We start from the raw sequence: 17540 nt of genomic DNA on the forward strand, positions 1-17540 counted from the left end.
TGTGAATTATATCTCATCACATAGTGTGTTTATGGAAAACGTGCCATTAAAGTGTCTCCTTTCCTTAGAAAATGAAACTTCTCTTGTCCTTCTACAGGCTTGCAGATCATTGGTGTATATCCTCTGAACACAAATTGCAGAATACTGTATCATGCTCTGGGAAAAACAAAATAAAGCAATTGCAGTGTTCCTAACTCTGTAACACCTCTACCAAACTTAGCACCTAACCCCAGAGTGGACCTGCCATTCCATTTTAAATGCCTTGTCACCCAACTGCTGTTATTTTTATGTCAGATTGTGGTGTGTCCCCTCTGTCTGGCAAGAGTCCATCTTAGGACATCCTTGTCATTCAACTTTGCTAGATTGTTGATTTTTTGTTAAATTGGGGAGGGGGTGTGTGTTAATTAGTATTTTGTTAAATGGCATTCCTGTATGTATAACTCTAAGAAGTCTCAACTGTTTAAACCTTCTCAAAAACAAAGGTAAGTTCTTGAGAGCTGAAAATGCTAATACAAGAATGAAGAACAGTTGCAGGCACATCTTTTAAGCTGCTGTTTTCCAGTAAATTGCATTACCATATATGTGAAATCTTCTTGTCCCTTTTGTGGCATTGACCAGAGCTGTTTCTGACAGGGGGAGGGGGAACAGCAATCTCATTATCATTTCAAAGAAAAGATTAAATAACAAAGGATATAAAACCAAGAAGACCCGAAAGTTACTAACTAAAGAATGAAGCAGAAAGAATTGCCATTTCTTTATGTATGTCAGCTGTGTTGAGACACACAGTCAAGCAATTCCTTAAGCTATGATTGTTGCAGACTCCAAACAAATCTCAGATCTTGTTTTTCAGAGTTGAATTTTAAACTGCATTATTGGGGTAAGAAGGAAGAGGTAAAAATGGGTCACACTCAACCTTGTCCTGTATTAAAACACTCCTAATTAAAATGCCATAAAGCCTCCCAGCTACTATTTGTGTGCAGGCCACGCGAAAAACTCCCCCAGTGCTGTTTGCTGTAACTTCTTACGGATTTGTTGAATGTATTTATTCTCTTGTATTAACACCAGGCAGAAAGTGACTATAAAATACCTTCATCTCAAGCATTTTTGATTCACAAGCTGGAAAGTTAAAGGGATGCTTGTTGCTTTGAATTCCAACCTGCCCTTGCTGTAGCTTTATTATTCTTCTAAGAACAACTTTCTGCTACACTTTCTCCAATTTCTGTACAACAGCAACTTTTACCTGGAAAACCACTTTCGTATCTCCTTATTCCACCAAAGGGTGGAAAAAAGATTTCTGTGGTAATGGAACTAAACCTACAAAACCAGAACAGCCAAACTTGTAAAACTCAAGCCAATAGAAGACCTCTATTAAAAGCACAAGCCCACAAGGAACTAAACATAGCCTTGCTGTTCCCATGCATGGCTGCCTCTGTCATTGCTTCCCTCCTGCAGAAGGTGGGGACACGGCCAGCTTTGTTTATAGAATCACTGCTCAGCCTCAGATAACTGTGGGCAGGAAACTGTCCCTACCTCTGGGGCTTGTGAACTGAACTGCAGACTGTGTGTGTGCTTCGAGACACCCAGAGAATGTTTCAGCTCCTTCTAAAAAACTGTTTATGAAAGTTCCATGTAACAGTCCTTGAACATGAACCAAATGTGCAACCTCAGAAAAATCAACTGAACAAATAGAGAGTAGAAGTGTATTCTGCCAAACCAAAGTGCAGCTCAGCCGAATCTCCTGAATGGGGAACACTGACAAAGATAACGCCTGGCAGCTGTAGCTACAGCCCCACCCCGCTCCAGAAACTCATCACAAGAACTTTGCTAAACTTCAGGAGAGTCTACAAGGGGGAAAAAAATCCCTTTTAAGGAAGCATTTAATGACAATCAAATTGTACATGCCCATGCCATTCCCTTGGACAAAGGAAGCAGAAGCTACTAACATGGTTCTTTTCCTTTCCCTGTTCTGAGCTTCTGCACCAGTTGTTAGCCAAAAATAAATCCCATTCCACAACCATATATGTGCAACAACCTCCTGGTGAATGTGAACCCCCTCCAGCACTGCTGTTTTACTCCACCAGGCCAAGACACACTGCCACTGCTGCTGGGCAATGCACATAACCCAGCTCAACCGGGAATGCCTTTTACATCTCTTCTCTTTTCTGGACAAAAACAGTAGGAAAAATCTAGCAAAAACATGTCACAAGTTACTAGAAGTATTTCAGGATCCTTTACTATGGTCTTCATTGAACTTTCATTCTCCAGTGGAACTAAAGAAGGACAATTTTCTCCTGGGACCTGCTTTAAAACACTTAACCATCTGCTGGTATTCAGAGAGAGTCAAGCTGTGTAACATTGAGGATTGGATGAAAAGCAGTTTCCAGAAAGACTTCTGTAAGAGGCATGAGAACACTGTCAGTGACTTTTTACTAGACGTTTGCAACAGGTACGTTCTGTGGGTGTCAGTGTGCAGTAACTGCCTTGAGGTAAGTGAATTCCATAACCCTTGCCTGAAATAGAGCATGAAATACATGAGTGCTTTGCCTTTACAACTGTAGTGCAAGTTCATTTTAGAGTGGCAATTTCTACATTTCCCTTAAGTCTATGTTTTCCTTCTTTTTTCCAAAGAATTAGTTATTAATATGGGAAAGTGTACTACTCCTGCCTCCCATACTGCTACTCAGCTAAACTACACCATTCCGGCAGTGTCTGGAGGGTGCCTGGAGCAGAGCCCTGATTTCAAAGAGTGAACACACCTCATTACAACCAAGTTCAATTAACATGTTACTAAGTGTCAGCTTTAGTTCAGTCTAAAAAGGAAATATTGCTATTATACTGAAGTTTGAACTCCTAGCTGCTTCTAAACTGCATTGAGGGAAGAGAAATGCCACCATGGAAAAGCAGCCCTAGGTACACAGCTTTTCCTTCACAGCTCTGCTGCTGCAAGGCAGCTCTGAGGAAGGAGCAGAGCAGCAGTAGGAGTAGGCTCACAGGGTAGAGCCAGTCCCACTGTGTGTGGGTAACACCAGGGCTGGCTTGGTCCCAAAGCAGAGCCAAGGGGCCACAGCAGTGGCTCCCCAACATGGTGCACCTGTGCCACAACCCTCAGCTGTGGAACAACAACTGAAAAAATTATGGGATAGTGACAGGAGAAAGCCAGCAGCAGTGCAATCTCAAAACAAGGACTGAAAAGCAGCTTCAAAATGGATTAAATTTGCAAGTGCCAGATTTCTAAGTAAATGTTTTAGAACAATTGATAACTATCTGGATTAACTAAGGAGGAATCAGCATACCTGTGCCTACAAAGGATAATACAAGGTCCTACCTCTTTTTGCTGCAACCCACTGAAAGCATGCCTAGTCAAAATTCCTAGCACTGTGTACAAAGAAAAATGCAAAATAAATATCCAGCTTTCTCCTCCAACTGCTCCTAACAGAAAAGAGTTAAAAGGAAAAAAAAAATCTGTCTAGAGGTCTCACAAGAGCAACATTAACACAGACCTGTGTGTGATGCTCTGTTTAGCTAGGTGGATGTTGAATTGCTACTGCCTGGAAACGGAGCTGAGTGAGGAGCCAGACATAGCACATGTTTGCGGGCTGCTGCACAGGGCCGTGCTCAGCACAGCAGCTGCTCCAGGACAGCTGCACTGCATCAACATTCCACTGAGGACAGGCCTTTCCTATACTTCCCCAGGCCTACTCAAGCAGCAAGAAAAAGCTCTTTTCATTTGCTGCATCATTGTTTATAACAGAGTTACCAGCTTCAGTGACTCAAAGGAAAGTTTAAAAGCTGAGTGGGGTTCAAACATCAAACACTCTTTAGGAAGCAGCTGGCACCTATTCAGTAAATCCAAGGAGATAAAATATACCTGTAATTCCTGAAAATTAAGAGTGGGAGTGCCTTACTTGCTCATGCTCAGCATGTCTGCACAGCAGTCTCTTCTCAGTTGCCCTCCACTTCATCCTGAAATTTATCTCCTCTCTGCTGGGTCTCCACTGTCTGTGCCTGGAGAAGCACAGCGCCATCCAAGTCTTTAAGAAAAAATTATGCAGCCACAGTTTAAATAGGCCTTCACATGACACTGTGCCAGCTGAGCCAGAGATGTTGTTACTAACAGAAAAAGCAAAGGAGGTAAGCTTTGCGTTTAGTTAAGCTGAACATTTAAGATCTACATGTGCCTACTTATGCCTCCTTGCCCCTTCCTGATGGAGACATTTTTCCAGCCTTCATATTTATTCTTGATGCTATTAGCTTCTGCAAGCTCTATGATTTATTTCTCCCATCTCATCCGTCACCATCCTGCTTTCAGATGTCCAAATCTGCTGTCTGTGACCCTCTCTGGATGTGGCCATGTTACAGATAACTGCATTTTGCAGCTTCTCAAGAACTGCCCAAACCTGAAGAGCCTCAAACTGGAGAACTGTGTGCAGATCACTGACCACACCCTGGAGGCAGTGACCCTCCACGGGGCATCACTGCAAACACTCCATGTGGATTTCTGTCGCAATGTAACACAAGCTGGGCTAGAGAAAGTCAGGGAAAAGTGTCCTTCAGTAATTCTCAGAGCAGAGAGAAGTGCTAGCATGATCCCAGACAGTAAGCCAGAAAGAAAGCTGATGCTTGAAAAAGCATCAAGAAAATTGGTTCAGCTTTAAAGTGTGGGTATTTTACCCCACTGAGGTAGCAATGAACTGTCGCTTCTTCCATGGGTTCTGGTCAAGCCCAAACAAATGGTTGTTTTGTAAAGGGAAAAGACATGCATCTCCTCCTGGATGGGCTTCAGGAAGAAACTGTTTCCTCTCTGCTGTTCCTTGAAACTGGCAAACCCTGGATTGCTGTCACAAAATGCCAGATCTGCTGAAAACTGCAGTTCTGGTACCCTCCTGCTGCAGATGCACCTCACTGAGAAGAGGGAAGCAGCAGTGTGTTTATTGAGGCTAAATAATTTGATAGAGTTCAATAAATTTTATGAACTTTTACAAAAGTCTAACAGTAGTTTGACACAGTGCAATAAATTTGATGGCAAGGTTCACTGACTGCATGGAAGAAACACAGAGTGAACTGAGGCAGAATGAGTCACACAGGGACCTGAGAACACAAACATTAAGGAAGAGCCTCCCACTGTGTCACGAGGTTCAGACTGGACCCTGCACTTTCAAAACTCCTTATGTAATGGGCAAGGGCATAAAGCCACATCAGAGAGAGCATGAGTTACTGTAGTACTTTCACAACTTTGAAAACAAGAGTGATTAACTTCTGTTAAAGGGTATTACCAGGCAGTCATTCCAACCACTAAGGAGGATAACCACTCCCTGAAACATCTTTCTAGCAAAAGCAGAGTACTGACTACCAGCACTTCCTCAGTGATTAACAGTGGCAGTTAATTTACCAGCCTTTTTTAGTTAATGAGGGAAGCATGGATTCAAGGCACACAAAACACAGTTAGACCCTCTGCATGATGTACTTACATAATAAAAAATGCACCAAGTTATTTAAGGCTGACATTAAAGGAAGTGCAAGCTGAACAAGTGCTAGTTCAGAGAACTAATCCACAAGAAAATAAAGTGGCTAACAGCCAGTACCATTAAATGCTAAATTAGGAACGCAGTACAGACCAGCTGTACATAAATACCCATTTCTCACTGCAAAGTACAAAATCAGTAGCTATTTCCATCCCAAAACACAAGGCAGTCTCCTTCCTGCACACTGCTCTGCTATCTGGAAGTGAAACTATTTTTACATACTTTTGAAACTATGCTACCATCTACAAAATTTGACACCAAAGAGGACTTTACAGCTCTCAACATAGTTGAATATACTTACTTCTCGTTCTGATCCTGGTTAATTGATCCACAGATATACTTGGCACTCTCTAATTTGGCTGAGGTAAGAAATAAATCACAGCATTACAGCAACTTAAGTCAAACAATGCTGCAATTCTAGAGAAATACTTGATCAGTATGAGCATCTGTAAGAAACACTCACCCAAAAAATCAATGAGGAAAATAAATTATTCCATCTTTGTTACTTAGCCATATTTAACAGTATGACACTGTAAATGTGGTATTTCATTAACTCCTTCCTAAAGTTCAAGTAGGGCCCTTATGCACCACAAGGTAAGGAAGAAAACTGGAAGCGCAGGTAAGGAGACACAGCAATCCTCACCCAGCACTGACAGCTATGAAAGGACATTGCTGAGCTGAACAAATTTACTGTGATGTGTAAATTGAGAAGCTGACACAACTTGTTCCTTGGATACACAACAACGGTTCCACACACTGCTGAGAAGCCAAAACCTAGAGTCACTGCAGCAAGACTTCCTCATGTCACCAGCTCTCTGAGCACTCTGTGGTGAAAGACATGTCTCTGTAGTTCTAACAGGAACAGATTTTCAAATAGCTACAAGATATGAAAGCACATTTGCTTGTGTCTACATATTACTTAAGCCTTTTACCAGTTTTCTACCAGGACTGGAGAGGGGAGGGGGAGGTGTTTGGGGCAGCGTGGGAAGAGGAGTTCCAAGCCATTAAAGTTCCATCAAGCACAAACCTTTAATTAACAGCTCCTGTGAGTTTACTGTAAACTGCCTCCAAAAAGGTCTTCATTATTGAGAAAGCTAACTGTACAGTCCACATAAAACTGCCATTTTCACAGGCACAATTCTGTAATTTCCTGTGCTGAACGAAACAGGCTGACAAAAACAGTGCCACTAAGTCAGACACCCATGAGGTGCAGAAGGCAATAATACGGGACTTAATACAGAACTTTCCCCATTTATTTAGATACTGTATTTTTTACCTAATAAACCTACACATTTAGACCAAGATGTGACTATACATCCTCACAACACAGTGATGGGGCACCAGCATCTCAGTCCAGTTTGAAACCTAAACACAATAAGGCAGGAAATGAAGTCTTCATGATTTCAGAGCCCTGAGATGCTCCTTCCCCCAACTCTTGAAACCCCTCTAATATTTCACTCTGCAGTGTGGTCTTTAATCATAGCTAGGCTTTTGGCTTTTTCAAGAGCCAATATATAGTACTGGGAACTTCACCAGATAGAACCCAGATATGCAAATTTTTACAGCTTACTAAGCCCTCCGTCTGAGCACTGTCAGTTGGCAGCAATACAGCAGCTCAGTCTTGGACACAAGGAAATTAATTTCCCAATCAATCCTTGTTAATGTATAATAGGCACATGAGAGAAAGTAATAGGAATTTCTACCCTACACTACATACTTAGATGGACCAGCCTTGCCCCAAGGCGAGATGACACTAATAAACATTTTCACCAGCCCTCAGTCCCAACAGCATCATCCCAAGGAGTTGAGGGAGGAAGAAATGGAGCAGAGCAGCTCTAACTCGCCAGGGGACAGCCTCTCCCCTTTTCCTTCCCCAGGTACATCCTGCTCTGAACACCAAGTAGTGTTTGACATCAGTGATGTCTTTCATAGAGACAACAGGCAATTACCTATTGTCTAGTACTCTCCTAAGGTATAGAGCAGAGATGTCCTTGTGCAGTACACTGCTGTCCTATCCAGACAGGAACATCAATCACTGTGTAAGGCGAACCATGCTGATCACAACAGTTACAGCTGAGACAAAGTGAGACCAAAGGCAGCACTAAAAATGTGAATAAAATCCACAGCTTTGACTACTACCCTGTCCTGTGGTAGTCTGTTGTTTTGCAGTTTGTTCTTCTGTAATACGTTTTAAATATTCCTTGTTACAAGTTTGTAATTGTTCATTTCATGTACCCCATTTGGCTTCCCTGATGGTTCAGCCCCGAGTTGTTTACCCCAAGATTCTCCTGCCATACACCTGTCAATCTCCTTGTACCTCCTTTGTTCCCTTCTGGAATGTTCCCTGTCCTTCATCCCTTCCTCGAAGCAAGACTGGGGTGCAGGGTTTGCTCCTTCCCCCTGGTGGCTTCTATTGGATAGCCCTTTCCCTGCAACCCTCCCCTAATGCCTTCTATTGGTAAAATGTTGTGTCCTCCCCTTATTCCTGCTTCTCCTTAAAAGCAGCTTTTTGCCCCCAGTTGTTGTCACTTGTCCCTGACTCCTCTGGGGAATAAAACTTCCTTGGAACTCAAAAGCTGATCCCTCTCTATTCCTTTGCCTTGGTTTCTCATACTGCGTTGCCCTGTGTTCCCACACCACAGCCGTCGCTGCAGGGAGCTGCGAGCCCCTGTACGCAGCGCCAGCCGGGGGAGCTCAGCAGAGATCCTGGGGCAGCCCCTCTCGAGACTGCACACCGGTCCGGGGAGTGAACTGGGTGGAGAATGTCGCCCCTGTGACCGCAGTGCGCAGTTACACCATCCTTTCCATTTTAATTTTTGTGTACTCTGAGCAGGAATTAACTATATCAATGTGTCCATTAAAAATATTATTTTGCTCAAAATATTTAAAGTTTTCTGCATCAAGGCGGCAGCATGCTTTTACTGTCAACAACTACTATGGAGGAGCAAAATGTTTAAACAAAAAGCAAGAAGGAACCAAGCACAGCATGAACTTGTATTGTAGTACAAGGAATGAACAGCAGTACATCCAACCAGCCAGGGCCTTAGGCCAGGAGAAGGCAGAGCATGGGGCTACACAGCACAGTCCAGCAGGGTGAACATTTTAAGATGCTTCAAATGTCACACCCTGTCTCAACACTGTAAGACTATAATTTTCTGAGGCAAAATATAAAAGTATGAAGCCTGAGTAAACCAACCACAGTTCATAAATGCATACAAGAAGTTGAGTCTTGAATTTGCTTTATTTTTCTCTGCAGAAGGAACCCTGCACAGGCAATTCAAATTAAGACAAAATAAATATGTGAATATTCATGTAAAACTGTCCTGGCTAATGAACAATTATACACAATGTACAACTCTTCATGTTCACTGGGAAGGTTTACAAATGTACTATTCCCAACAAAAATGCACCAAAATGTCTCCATGCAAACTTATCAAAAGTGACCAAAAAAGGAGAAAAAACTTACCGATCATACTTTTTTGTTTTGTTTTTCCTTTTTTCTTTTTTACAATCACAAAAAAATAAAAACATCTAATTTTTTGTTACATTTAGAGTAACTGAAATGTGGCCACCATCTATTAAGATCTGGTTTTATGCTCCTAAAACATCTATGATTACTGTAAAATTATATCAATGATGAATTGGACTTAGGGCACTACTTGTAGTAAAAGGAAGATGACTGTTCACAGAATGTTAATAATCTGTGTCTGAGCCCTCTGCATTGTCCACATTCCGGGAGAGCATGTAATTGTCCATGTCTATAGACCTGCAATTATTGATTGCATAGCGCAAACGCTCTGCCATAATTACTTGACTGGAGTAAGGTGGGAGCCTCAGTTGAAAGAAACAAGTCTGTGAGGTAGGCAAGCTGTCGTAAGGCTGTGGAAACAGATAAAAGGTGGGACATTGGTAAGTTGTGAATGAAGTTAAAAATGCAACAATATCCACATTTCATTGCTCCTTGACTCTATCATTTTCACATTCTATCTCAAATTCCTTTAAAGAAGCAGACTGACCTCCCTTGTTTACAGCATTTATTCCACCCTTAAGTACATCCAAAACCTCAGTAGCCTACTCTGCAAGTAATACAACCCACTAATGAATTCAGCCTTTTGAAAAGTTGATCACACTGCTGTTTAAAAGCCTGCTACTAGATACCAATGATCAAATTACACAGTGTGCATAAGGTAATCTGAGAGACACCTAACCAAATATGACAAACCCCTGTTTGCTGAGATTTTGTCAAGTTTTTTGTTCATGTTGTTCACAGAGAATGTGCTTTCACTGCACAAAACCCCAAATTAATGCATCCTGCATGTAAAACAATACACTGTAAACTCATTGCAGTGGTTTTAAAACACTAAGAATTCACTAGTGATCATATGATGCCACTTGCACGAAATTAAAAACAGAAAGAAAATTACTAAATGAAAAGAGATTAGAACAATTGTAGTAGACAATGTTTCTTGTCTTTATCTCCAATCACCAGTTGCAACAACTACATTAAGATGCAATTCATGCAGCCTATGTCCTTCTATACAACCAAAATGTCTGAGTTTTTTAACTTAGAGCATATCCCATCCCATACTTTTTCTGTAAATTTACAGTTATGGAAATTGCCTCCTGGTGCCAAAGCACGGACTATACTTGAGAGGAAATAATGATGATAAAATAATATTAATACTAGTGTCTTACCCTATCAACCTTCATTATTTGGAATCGCTGAGAAATATCAGCTGTGTTGGCTGGCAGTCGAGATCTTCCTGACACAAACCTCATGAAAAGGACTCTCTCCTCATTTGAAAATTCTTCCAGGGTGTGCCAGAACCACTGCACCAGCTGATGCTGCTCATCAACTTCTCTGTATCGCACAACCTTCTTCAGAACTTCAACTGATATTTCTGGCATTCCACAGACCATCTGCTCCAACTGCTTGGCAGTCAGAAGGGACAGCAAAGGAACAGGCACAATCCAAGACATCCCTTCCCTGACAGCAGCCACCTAATGGCAAAAATAGGAGAGACATTTGAAGTGCAACTCTGATCTCTGGCACTTTCTGGACTATCCAAGCTGAGAAATGGCATCGAGAGACAGAATTACCAATGTCTTCCAAATACAGCCTCCAACCATGCAGTCCCTGCAAGGACTGTATTGTTTCTCAAAATCCTGGAGAATATTACAGATATTTTTAATTGTAACTGCACATTAAAGAACATCTTCTAATCCAACACAGAACTATTTAAAAAAATTAGAAGTTGGCAGCACAAATAATGATGGCTAAACCAAGCAACTGTTAATAGAAATAAGACTTTGTTCCAATTCACATGTATGGTGAGAATGCTATACTTGTTCTGCAAGACCTGGGATTTGGTATCTCTGATGAGGAAACTGTTTTCTCTGTGTTGTTCACATGTCAAGTCAGAGTGCCCAGCATGCAAAACTGTAGGTTTTTTTCTCAAGTGGGGCTACTTAAATGGAAGACCAGCTTTGACTTCTAACACTCTCTTGCCAACTGAGCAATTACTGAGAAAAAAACAAGACTAAATTTAAAAAAAAGGCCAAAACAGTTTCTGGGGAAGAAAAAATACAGAGACAAAGAAAGATGCAGAAAGCCACGCTTTTCTTAGTACTGAATAAACTGTAATGGAAATATGCACGAATTGCCCCCTGTTCCCACTAACAACAGGGGCAGGTCACAACGAGGTTCTTACCTGTCGGTCCATTTCATGGAGTCTGTACTCAATTGCCCTCTCCACATACTCTTTCCTGTTTGAAAAGGTAAGTGGGATACTGTTCCCTCCAGGAATTATGGGAACCATTTTACCATCAGCACTTTGGCCAACAAAAGAATCTAAAGGAATCATCTGTTACACAAAACAGGAAAACCATAAGTCACTCCAGTGATTCAAGCACAGCATTTTACTACAAGTCATCCAGAACTACATGTACTAAGATCACAGACTATTCTAAATGCACAAGTGCTTGTTATCTCAAGAATGGAGATTGAAATTATAGAAATACTGATGTGAAGGTCAATCTGATATAGTAACTGCTTTCAGAATAAATCTAGAAGCACTAACTTTCTTATCTTACCTCATGGAAATTTTCTTCAGTAATCCCACTGTCTTCAATGTGAAGAATGCTGTTGAGGGTCTGCACATAGAGCAGATCTACCTCCTCCAAATCCTCCAAGATGAGTGGGATACAACAAAGTTGCTTCCAAACCATTGGAGCTAAATGAAGATCTAATGGCTTTTTTGTACGAATAGCTACACCCATGAGAATGCCCAAGAACTTAAACTGCATCAGATGTTCATCTAAACATGCTGAAGGGTTAAAGAGAAATCTGAAAGGACAAAGAAGCAGTGAAAAGAGTATTACTTCTATGCTACATCATTCAAAGTAAAAGGAAAAACACTTGTAAGCACAGCACAGTAACTGCCAGAACACTTATTAGCAAGTGTCCAAATAAACTTATTCAAATAAGATAACAATTTATCTTTAGCTGTTAAAATATTGGAACCTGAGGGAGGCAGAACTCCTGAGCACAAAGCCTGGCATCTTGATGCTACTCTGAATTCTGCCATCAGCAATCCAGCAAACCCACATTAAAGCCATGCCCTGGCTCCACAAAGAAGTGCCAACATACCCTGAATGAAAAAGTATACTAGAGACAATCATGAAGTCTCATCATTTGGTATAAAAAAGTCAATGGAAGATTTGGATTTTCACCCATCTGCAATAAAAGCACATCCTGTACAACTTACCTATCCCTGTTGTAGCCTACTTCAGCTGTAGCATTTGGGGAAGGAATAAGCAGGTCTACTATTCCAGTTTCCAGTTCCTTAAAGATCAACATAAAAAAAAAAAAGCCTTCTTAGAAAGAGGGAAAGCAAACTTATGACAGAACTATTAAGACATTTTAGCATTACAAGACAGAATATTTCACTATGGTGATGATTACTCCTTACAAATTCATATGAAACACTGAGAGAAGGTAAACATGGTAGGATGATTTTAAGTAGTAAAGACATGTTTATTTCAAGACCTGTCTTTATGTCAGGCAACAAGGTTTTTTTTTCCTGGGACTGCACTGTGATACATTCCTATTACACATTCCCAAAATATTCACAGATATACCTGACACATTTCTGTAATGGTGTCATCAAACACTCCACCTGCATCATCAGCTCCTTCTCCGACCAGCTTCACTTTCCAGGCACGGGAGGGTAAACGAAGGTCTGATGCAATCAGCTTTACCACTTGCCTTGCTATCTGGACAAAAATGGGCTTGCACTTCCGACCCCTTTGGGGGAAAGACACACAGTCACAAATATAACTCACAATCATGTAAAGGCTCTGAGACATTCAATCAACAAAGCTGTCCAGAGAGAGCTCAGAATGCCAGAACAGAAGGCAATGTATGAATCTCAGCACGCACACGAGGTGTAACCCAAGGCCTGTGCGAGCAGCACTGACCTGGTGGAGATCCTTTTCACAGTGATCTGGGGCCCGTAGTTCTTGCCCTGCACCATGGTTTTGCCTATGGAGCGCACCATGGGCAGGGTGTACACCCGCGGAGCCAGCAAGGGCCTCAGCTGCCCCTGCACTATCCCCCACGTTCCAGCATTGTAATGAGAGGTACTGTTCTGCAATAAAGCACAAATATTGACCAGAAAAAACAGAACATTGACTTGGCAGTGATAGCATAAGTGAGAAAGTAAAGCAATACCTTCAAAAAGTTTGCTTTATTACGGAATTATTTATTTTTAACTTTTTTTAATCAAAAAATTACAGAGCCTGTTACTAAGTCCTATCTAGATCTAGTCAGAAACACTAGCAGAACAATACAGCCAAGCCAGTTTTTTTCAAATGGAATTTTACCTGGTTATTGGGACTGAGGTTAAGTAATCGCCATGAAGAGTACATGAGGTCAGAGAAATGGTAGAGTAGTCTCAGCCTTGCTCTCACTGTATGAATGCTCACTTCTTTCAGTGCTCCATACTGGGGTGGAATGCCATCAGGTAACCCAAGCTGCAAAGGCACTGAAACACCTGCCACAGATAGAGAAACCAAGCACTTCTTTGAGAAAGAGGAGCTGTATTGCTTTGGCTTGGATGAAGCTGATTTTCCTCACAGTAGCTTCCATGGTGCTCAGCTGCCTACTGTGGTTAAACCACAACAGAAGCCAAACTGAGGTAAGAGAATTTGTATATTAAACAAAACAAGGTATGGATATAAGAAACCCCAATTTTGTCCTGAATATTCAGAAATTCTTGTCACACTCACAGCCCAGGAGACACCAGGACTAAAGAAAAGGCCAGACAAAAGCTCAGTTACTCACCCGGAGCTCGAGGGGGGACAGGTGGAGCCGTCCAGGCTGCACTGTGGCAGCGGCCGGCCGAGATCTGCCGCACGTTCTTCCCCTGCAGCACGGTCACCAGTGTGGGCTCCCGCACGTGGTTGGTGTGGCCCAGCCCCAGCTGCCAAAAGGCAACAATCAACAACTGATAGTATTTCTACAACTCTCCAAGCAAGAATTCAGAGAAGATGATCAAAAAATCATATTTGTTTACACCATATATTGTGATAAAAAAAGTATCTGCCATATATGTATTTTCACTTTTCATGTTTGACAAAATACTGCACCTGCACCCACCAAGAGTAACAGATCCGGGTGTCAAAGACACCTGAAAACAGTTGGAGACTCCTCAAAAAATCTTTCCAAGACTGAGGATCTGATCCATGCTGCTAAGTCCTGTATTGCAGTCTCTCATACATAGACAGCAAAGCTCCTACAGCTCCTCTGTGCTATTTCAACAGCATTTTTGTTCTACAGTGTAAATCCTGGTTTACAAAAACACAGTTTATGTAAAGAGAACATTTACTGAAGATGTTGTGACTTTTCACTGAGTTTAATATAATATCCTAATTTCATACTCTTTGAGTTAAAAATTTCCTATCACAAAAGTGTATTTTTTTCCCCACTTCTTATAAAACCAGTATTTTGAACCACAAGGAAAATCATATGAACAGCTTTCAGAATGAATTTCTCTACATTTTTACATTATTTTTCCTCTTTTAAAAATACAAAGTATCATATTAAAAAAAACACTAATAAAAGTAATCGAGAAAAAAATACCTCAAAAAATTTCCTCAAAAATGATTTCAAACATCTTGCCCAACAAACCTTCTCAAAAAGTCAATCTTAGATCACCACAGGATAAAGTTTGGCCAAACTTCCTGAGACATCAGTAGCTAATACATCAAGAGACTCTTTCTTAAATTTGTAGCCTGCAGTAGAAAAATCTGAGTAATGCATGTGGTGAAGGAGGAGAATTTCTCATTTACTACATTTTTTCTGACTTCAAAAAAACCACTCCTTTAAAGAGGTTCATTTATATTTTCATTATGAAAAGTATCTAAAGAGTTCAAAAATCTGACAGACATCAACCATAAATATTATTATGTTGAAAAGATGACAGCTTAAGAATTAGGAGAAAATCTGCAATTCTTTTAAAAAGCTTGAATTAGAGTAATTTGGGTAGCATGTTTGAAGTGCTTTCCCAAACTGGTACCATGGAAGAGCACAGAGAGTAAACAAGAAAATAATGGAAATCGCCTAAAACACAGTTGTGCTGAGGGGTGAAGGAGGGAAGGAAAATCGAAGCTTTCTTTTCCACCGAAGGGAAGCCACGCCCAGCACAGCTGTAAAGGGCAGCAAGAGGCTCCCGGAGGCCAGGAGCAGAGAACAGGATGTACCTGGCCTTCAGAGTTGCTTCCCCAGGCATAGACGTCCCCTGTGGAGGACAGGGCCAGCGTGTGCTCAGCACCAACGGCGATGTCCTCGATGAAGACCCCGGCCAGCAGCGGCACCTGCTGTGGCCGGTTGTGGTTGCGGGCCCGGCCCTCGGGAAGCCCAATCAGGCGATCTGCAAGGGCAAGCACCAGACTCCAGGAGCAAGCAGCATTCAGGGGAAATTTCATTGCAGGCACAGGCAGGGAAGGGACAAACAGCAGATCTGTACAGTCCTGGGACTGGGACACAAGGGGAACCCTTTATGGACAAAGGGTGTGGCTGTTCACTGCAAACTAGCGCTGCCTACAGTGCTTGTTCCCATTGCTAAAGCTGTTGTGTACGTGGTCAGTCAGAAACAAGACCAAATTCTACTAAACCAAGGCCTCTAGATCTAAATGCATGGGTTTATAACTGTTGCTATAGGATACGTGAAAGCACAATGCGAGCTACTATTTGTAAGGTGAAAAAGAGAGTGTTTATTTTTTTGACTCCAGCATTTATACTTTTTCAAAGGTGACGGTGGATTGGAGAGTGAATGTTCCACCTCTCCAAAGACATTGGACAAACTACTAGTACATTATGTTTTTCTACCTCTATGAAGGAATGCAAAACAATAGTTTGTTTACAGAAAGTTGTGTGAGAAAATTCTCTAACAGAATGTAAACTTAGAAGGCTTTAGAAAATCTTAAGAATGTGGGCGACAATAACAAAAATGAATTAACTGACTTCAGAAGTTTCCGCATATTTCATTCAGTGCCTGCAGAAATCTTCCTGCCCAGATTGTTAAACATGGGCAAGTATGTACGCTTAATTAGACAATGTAAACTTTGAAGTGACCCAGTGTTTTTGGATGTGTGTGAAATTCAATGAACTTTTAGGAAAATGCTCTTCAAAAAGTAAATTAGTAAATTGAAAGGTGTTCTGAGATCAAACTAGACAGAGCTACAAATCTGGATTTCAGGTGTACGTTAAAATTGCATAGCTCAAGTTTTAAAATTTAGATTAGCGCAACATGTTTCTAAAAAGTAGCATTAGGTCAGTCTTAGAAATACATCTTAATATTCTTCCTTTTCACCTGCAATTTACACAAGCCTATACATGGAAATGTCAAAAGAGCAGTTTGTCTTACCTTGGCCAAAAGTATACACATGACCATCTTTTGTCAGTGCAACCGAGAACTGAGTTCCACAGGCAACTTTTTTTATTCCAATTCCACAAAGAATATCCACTTTCTTTGGGATAAAGTGAAAGGAAAATAAGCTATAGTATTACAAGGATATAAACAGAAAGCAAACACAAATTCAATCTGTAACTCCTGCTTCCAAAAAAGAATTTTTTTATTGCCACTGTGCAGCACACACATTGTAAGATTATTTTAATTAACACTTGGAAATTAGTACAGGAAACCAAAACTTTTTTTTTCAATGGAGTGAACACCTTATTCTATGTACAATGATTCAAAATAACTTTTTTTTTCCTGGGAGTGAGGGGGAGTGGCATGGGAAAAAGTAGATGGGTGTGTAAACAACCTTCTCCCCAGTTTCCAAAGGAAGATATCTCTCTTCTCTAAGGTAAGCCTCAGATTTTGACTATCTGTACTACTACTGGGACACAGTCACTATGAAGTACACAAAATTCTTCAGAGTACCAGGCTCAGCATAATGTATCATCATAATTATTTGTGCCAGATTGTGCATTAACAGCATGGAATTAATAACATCTGGAAATCACACACTCAACACTGTGCAACATCTTTAAGAGCACTGAAAGTTTATGCAAAGAATAATTTCCTTGGGACTCTAACCTGTGGTGAGGACTTTGCAGTGGAATTTCCCAAACCAAGTTTACCATAATCTCCATCTCCAAAAGCCCAAACCATTGAGCCATCTGTTGACACAGCCACAGTGTGATTGAGGCCACAGGCAACCTGGGTGAGAGATATAATGTTATTACCACTGCTTTTGCTGACTTACTAGCTCAAACATACCAACTACCTTAAAGAAGAAAAATTGTGTTTTAAAAATGAACTATCCCTGTAAAACTATCAAAACTTCCACTGTTTATTAAAGTGCCTTAAAGACCCTTAGGACTGAAAAATACAGCACTATTTTATCAACACTTGCTTTATCTCAGCTCATAGAAGCAAAGGATAGTAGTATGGCACACACATTCCCTGCTTAAAAATACAAAAAATTCCTTAAGTCATGCTTAAAAATGCC

At 41.0% G+C, this 17540-nt stretch overlaps 2 protein-coding genes across 6 annotated transcripts in view; one reads left to right on the plus strand and one right to left on the minus strand.

The window, feature by feature from the left end:
• The first annotated feature begins 196 nt into the window (after positions 1-196).
• Positions 197-5929, plus strand: FBXL22 (F-box and leucine rich repeat protein 22). The gene is made up of 2 exons (XM_031505759.2): positions 197-2446; positions 4310-5929. Exons 1-2 carry the CDS (start codon positions 2112-2114, stop codon positions 4653-4655), a joined length of 681 nt encoding a protein of 226 aa, XP_031361619.1. The 5' UTR covers positions 197-2111; the 3' UTR covers positions 4656-5929.
• A 2815-nt stretch (positions 5930-8744) lies between these two features.
• Positions 8745-17540, minus strand: part of HERC1 (HECT and RLD domain containing E3 ubiquitin protein ligase family member 1) — an 84078-nt gene continuing 75282 nt past the window's right edge. For 4 of the 5 annotated variants that reach the window (XM_021548303.3, XM_021548304.3, XM_021548307.3 and 1 more), the window contains exons 67-78: positions 17126-17248; positions 16451-16553; positions 15285-15454; positions 13867-14005; positions 13407-13576; positions 13002-13171; positions 12663-12828; positions 12290-12366; positions 11616-11868; positions 11234-11386; positions 10218-10523; positions 8745-9401 (exon numbers count right to left, since the gene is read on the minus strand). In XM_021548303.3, coding sequence (XP_021403978.2) covers positions 9216-9401; positions 10218-10523; positions 11234-11386; positions 11616-11868; positions 12290-12366; positions 12663-12828; positions 13002-13171; positions 13407-13576; positions 13867-14005; positions 15285-15454; positions 16451-16553; positions 17126-17248 — 2016 coding nt within the window. In that variant the 3' untranslated portion in view covers positions 8745-9215. Of the gene's footprint in view, positions 9402-10217; positions 10524-11233; positions 11387-11615; positions 11869-12289; positions 12367-12662; positions 12829-13001; positions 13172-13406; positions 13577-13866; positions 14006-15284; positions 15455-16450; positions 16554-17125; positions 17249-17540 lie in introns of those variants that run through there. The other variant, XM_077785823.1, reaches the window with a different exon arrangement.

This window comes from Lonchura striata, chromosome 11, assembly GCF_046129695.1.
Source record: "Lonchura striata isolate bLonStr1 chromosome 11, bLonStr1.mat, whole genome shotgun sequence".
Classification (NCBI taxonomy): domain Eukaryota; kingdom Metazoa; phylum Chordata; class Aves; order Passeriformes; family Estrildidae; genus Lonchura; species Lonchura striata.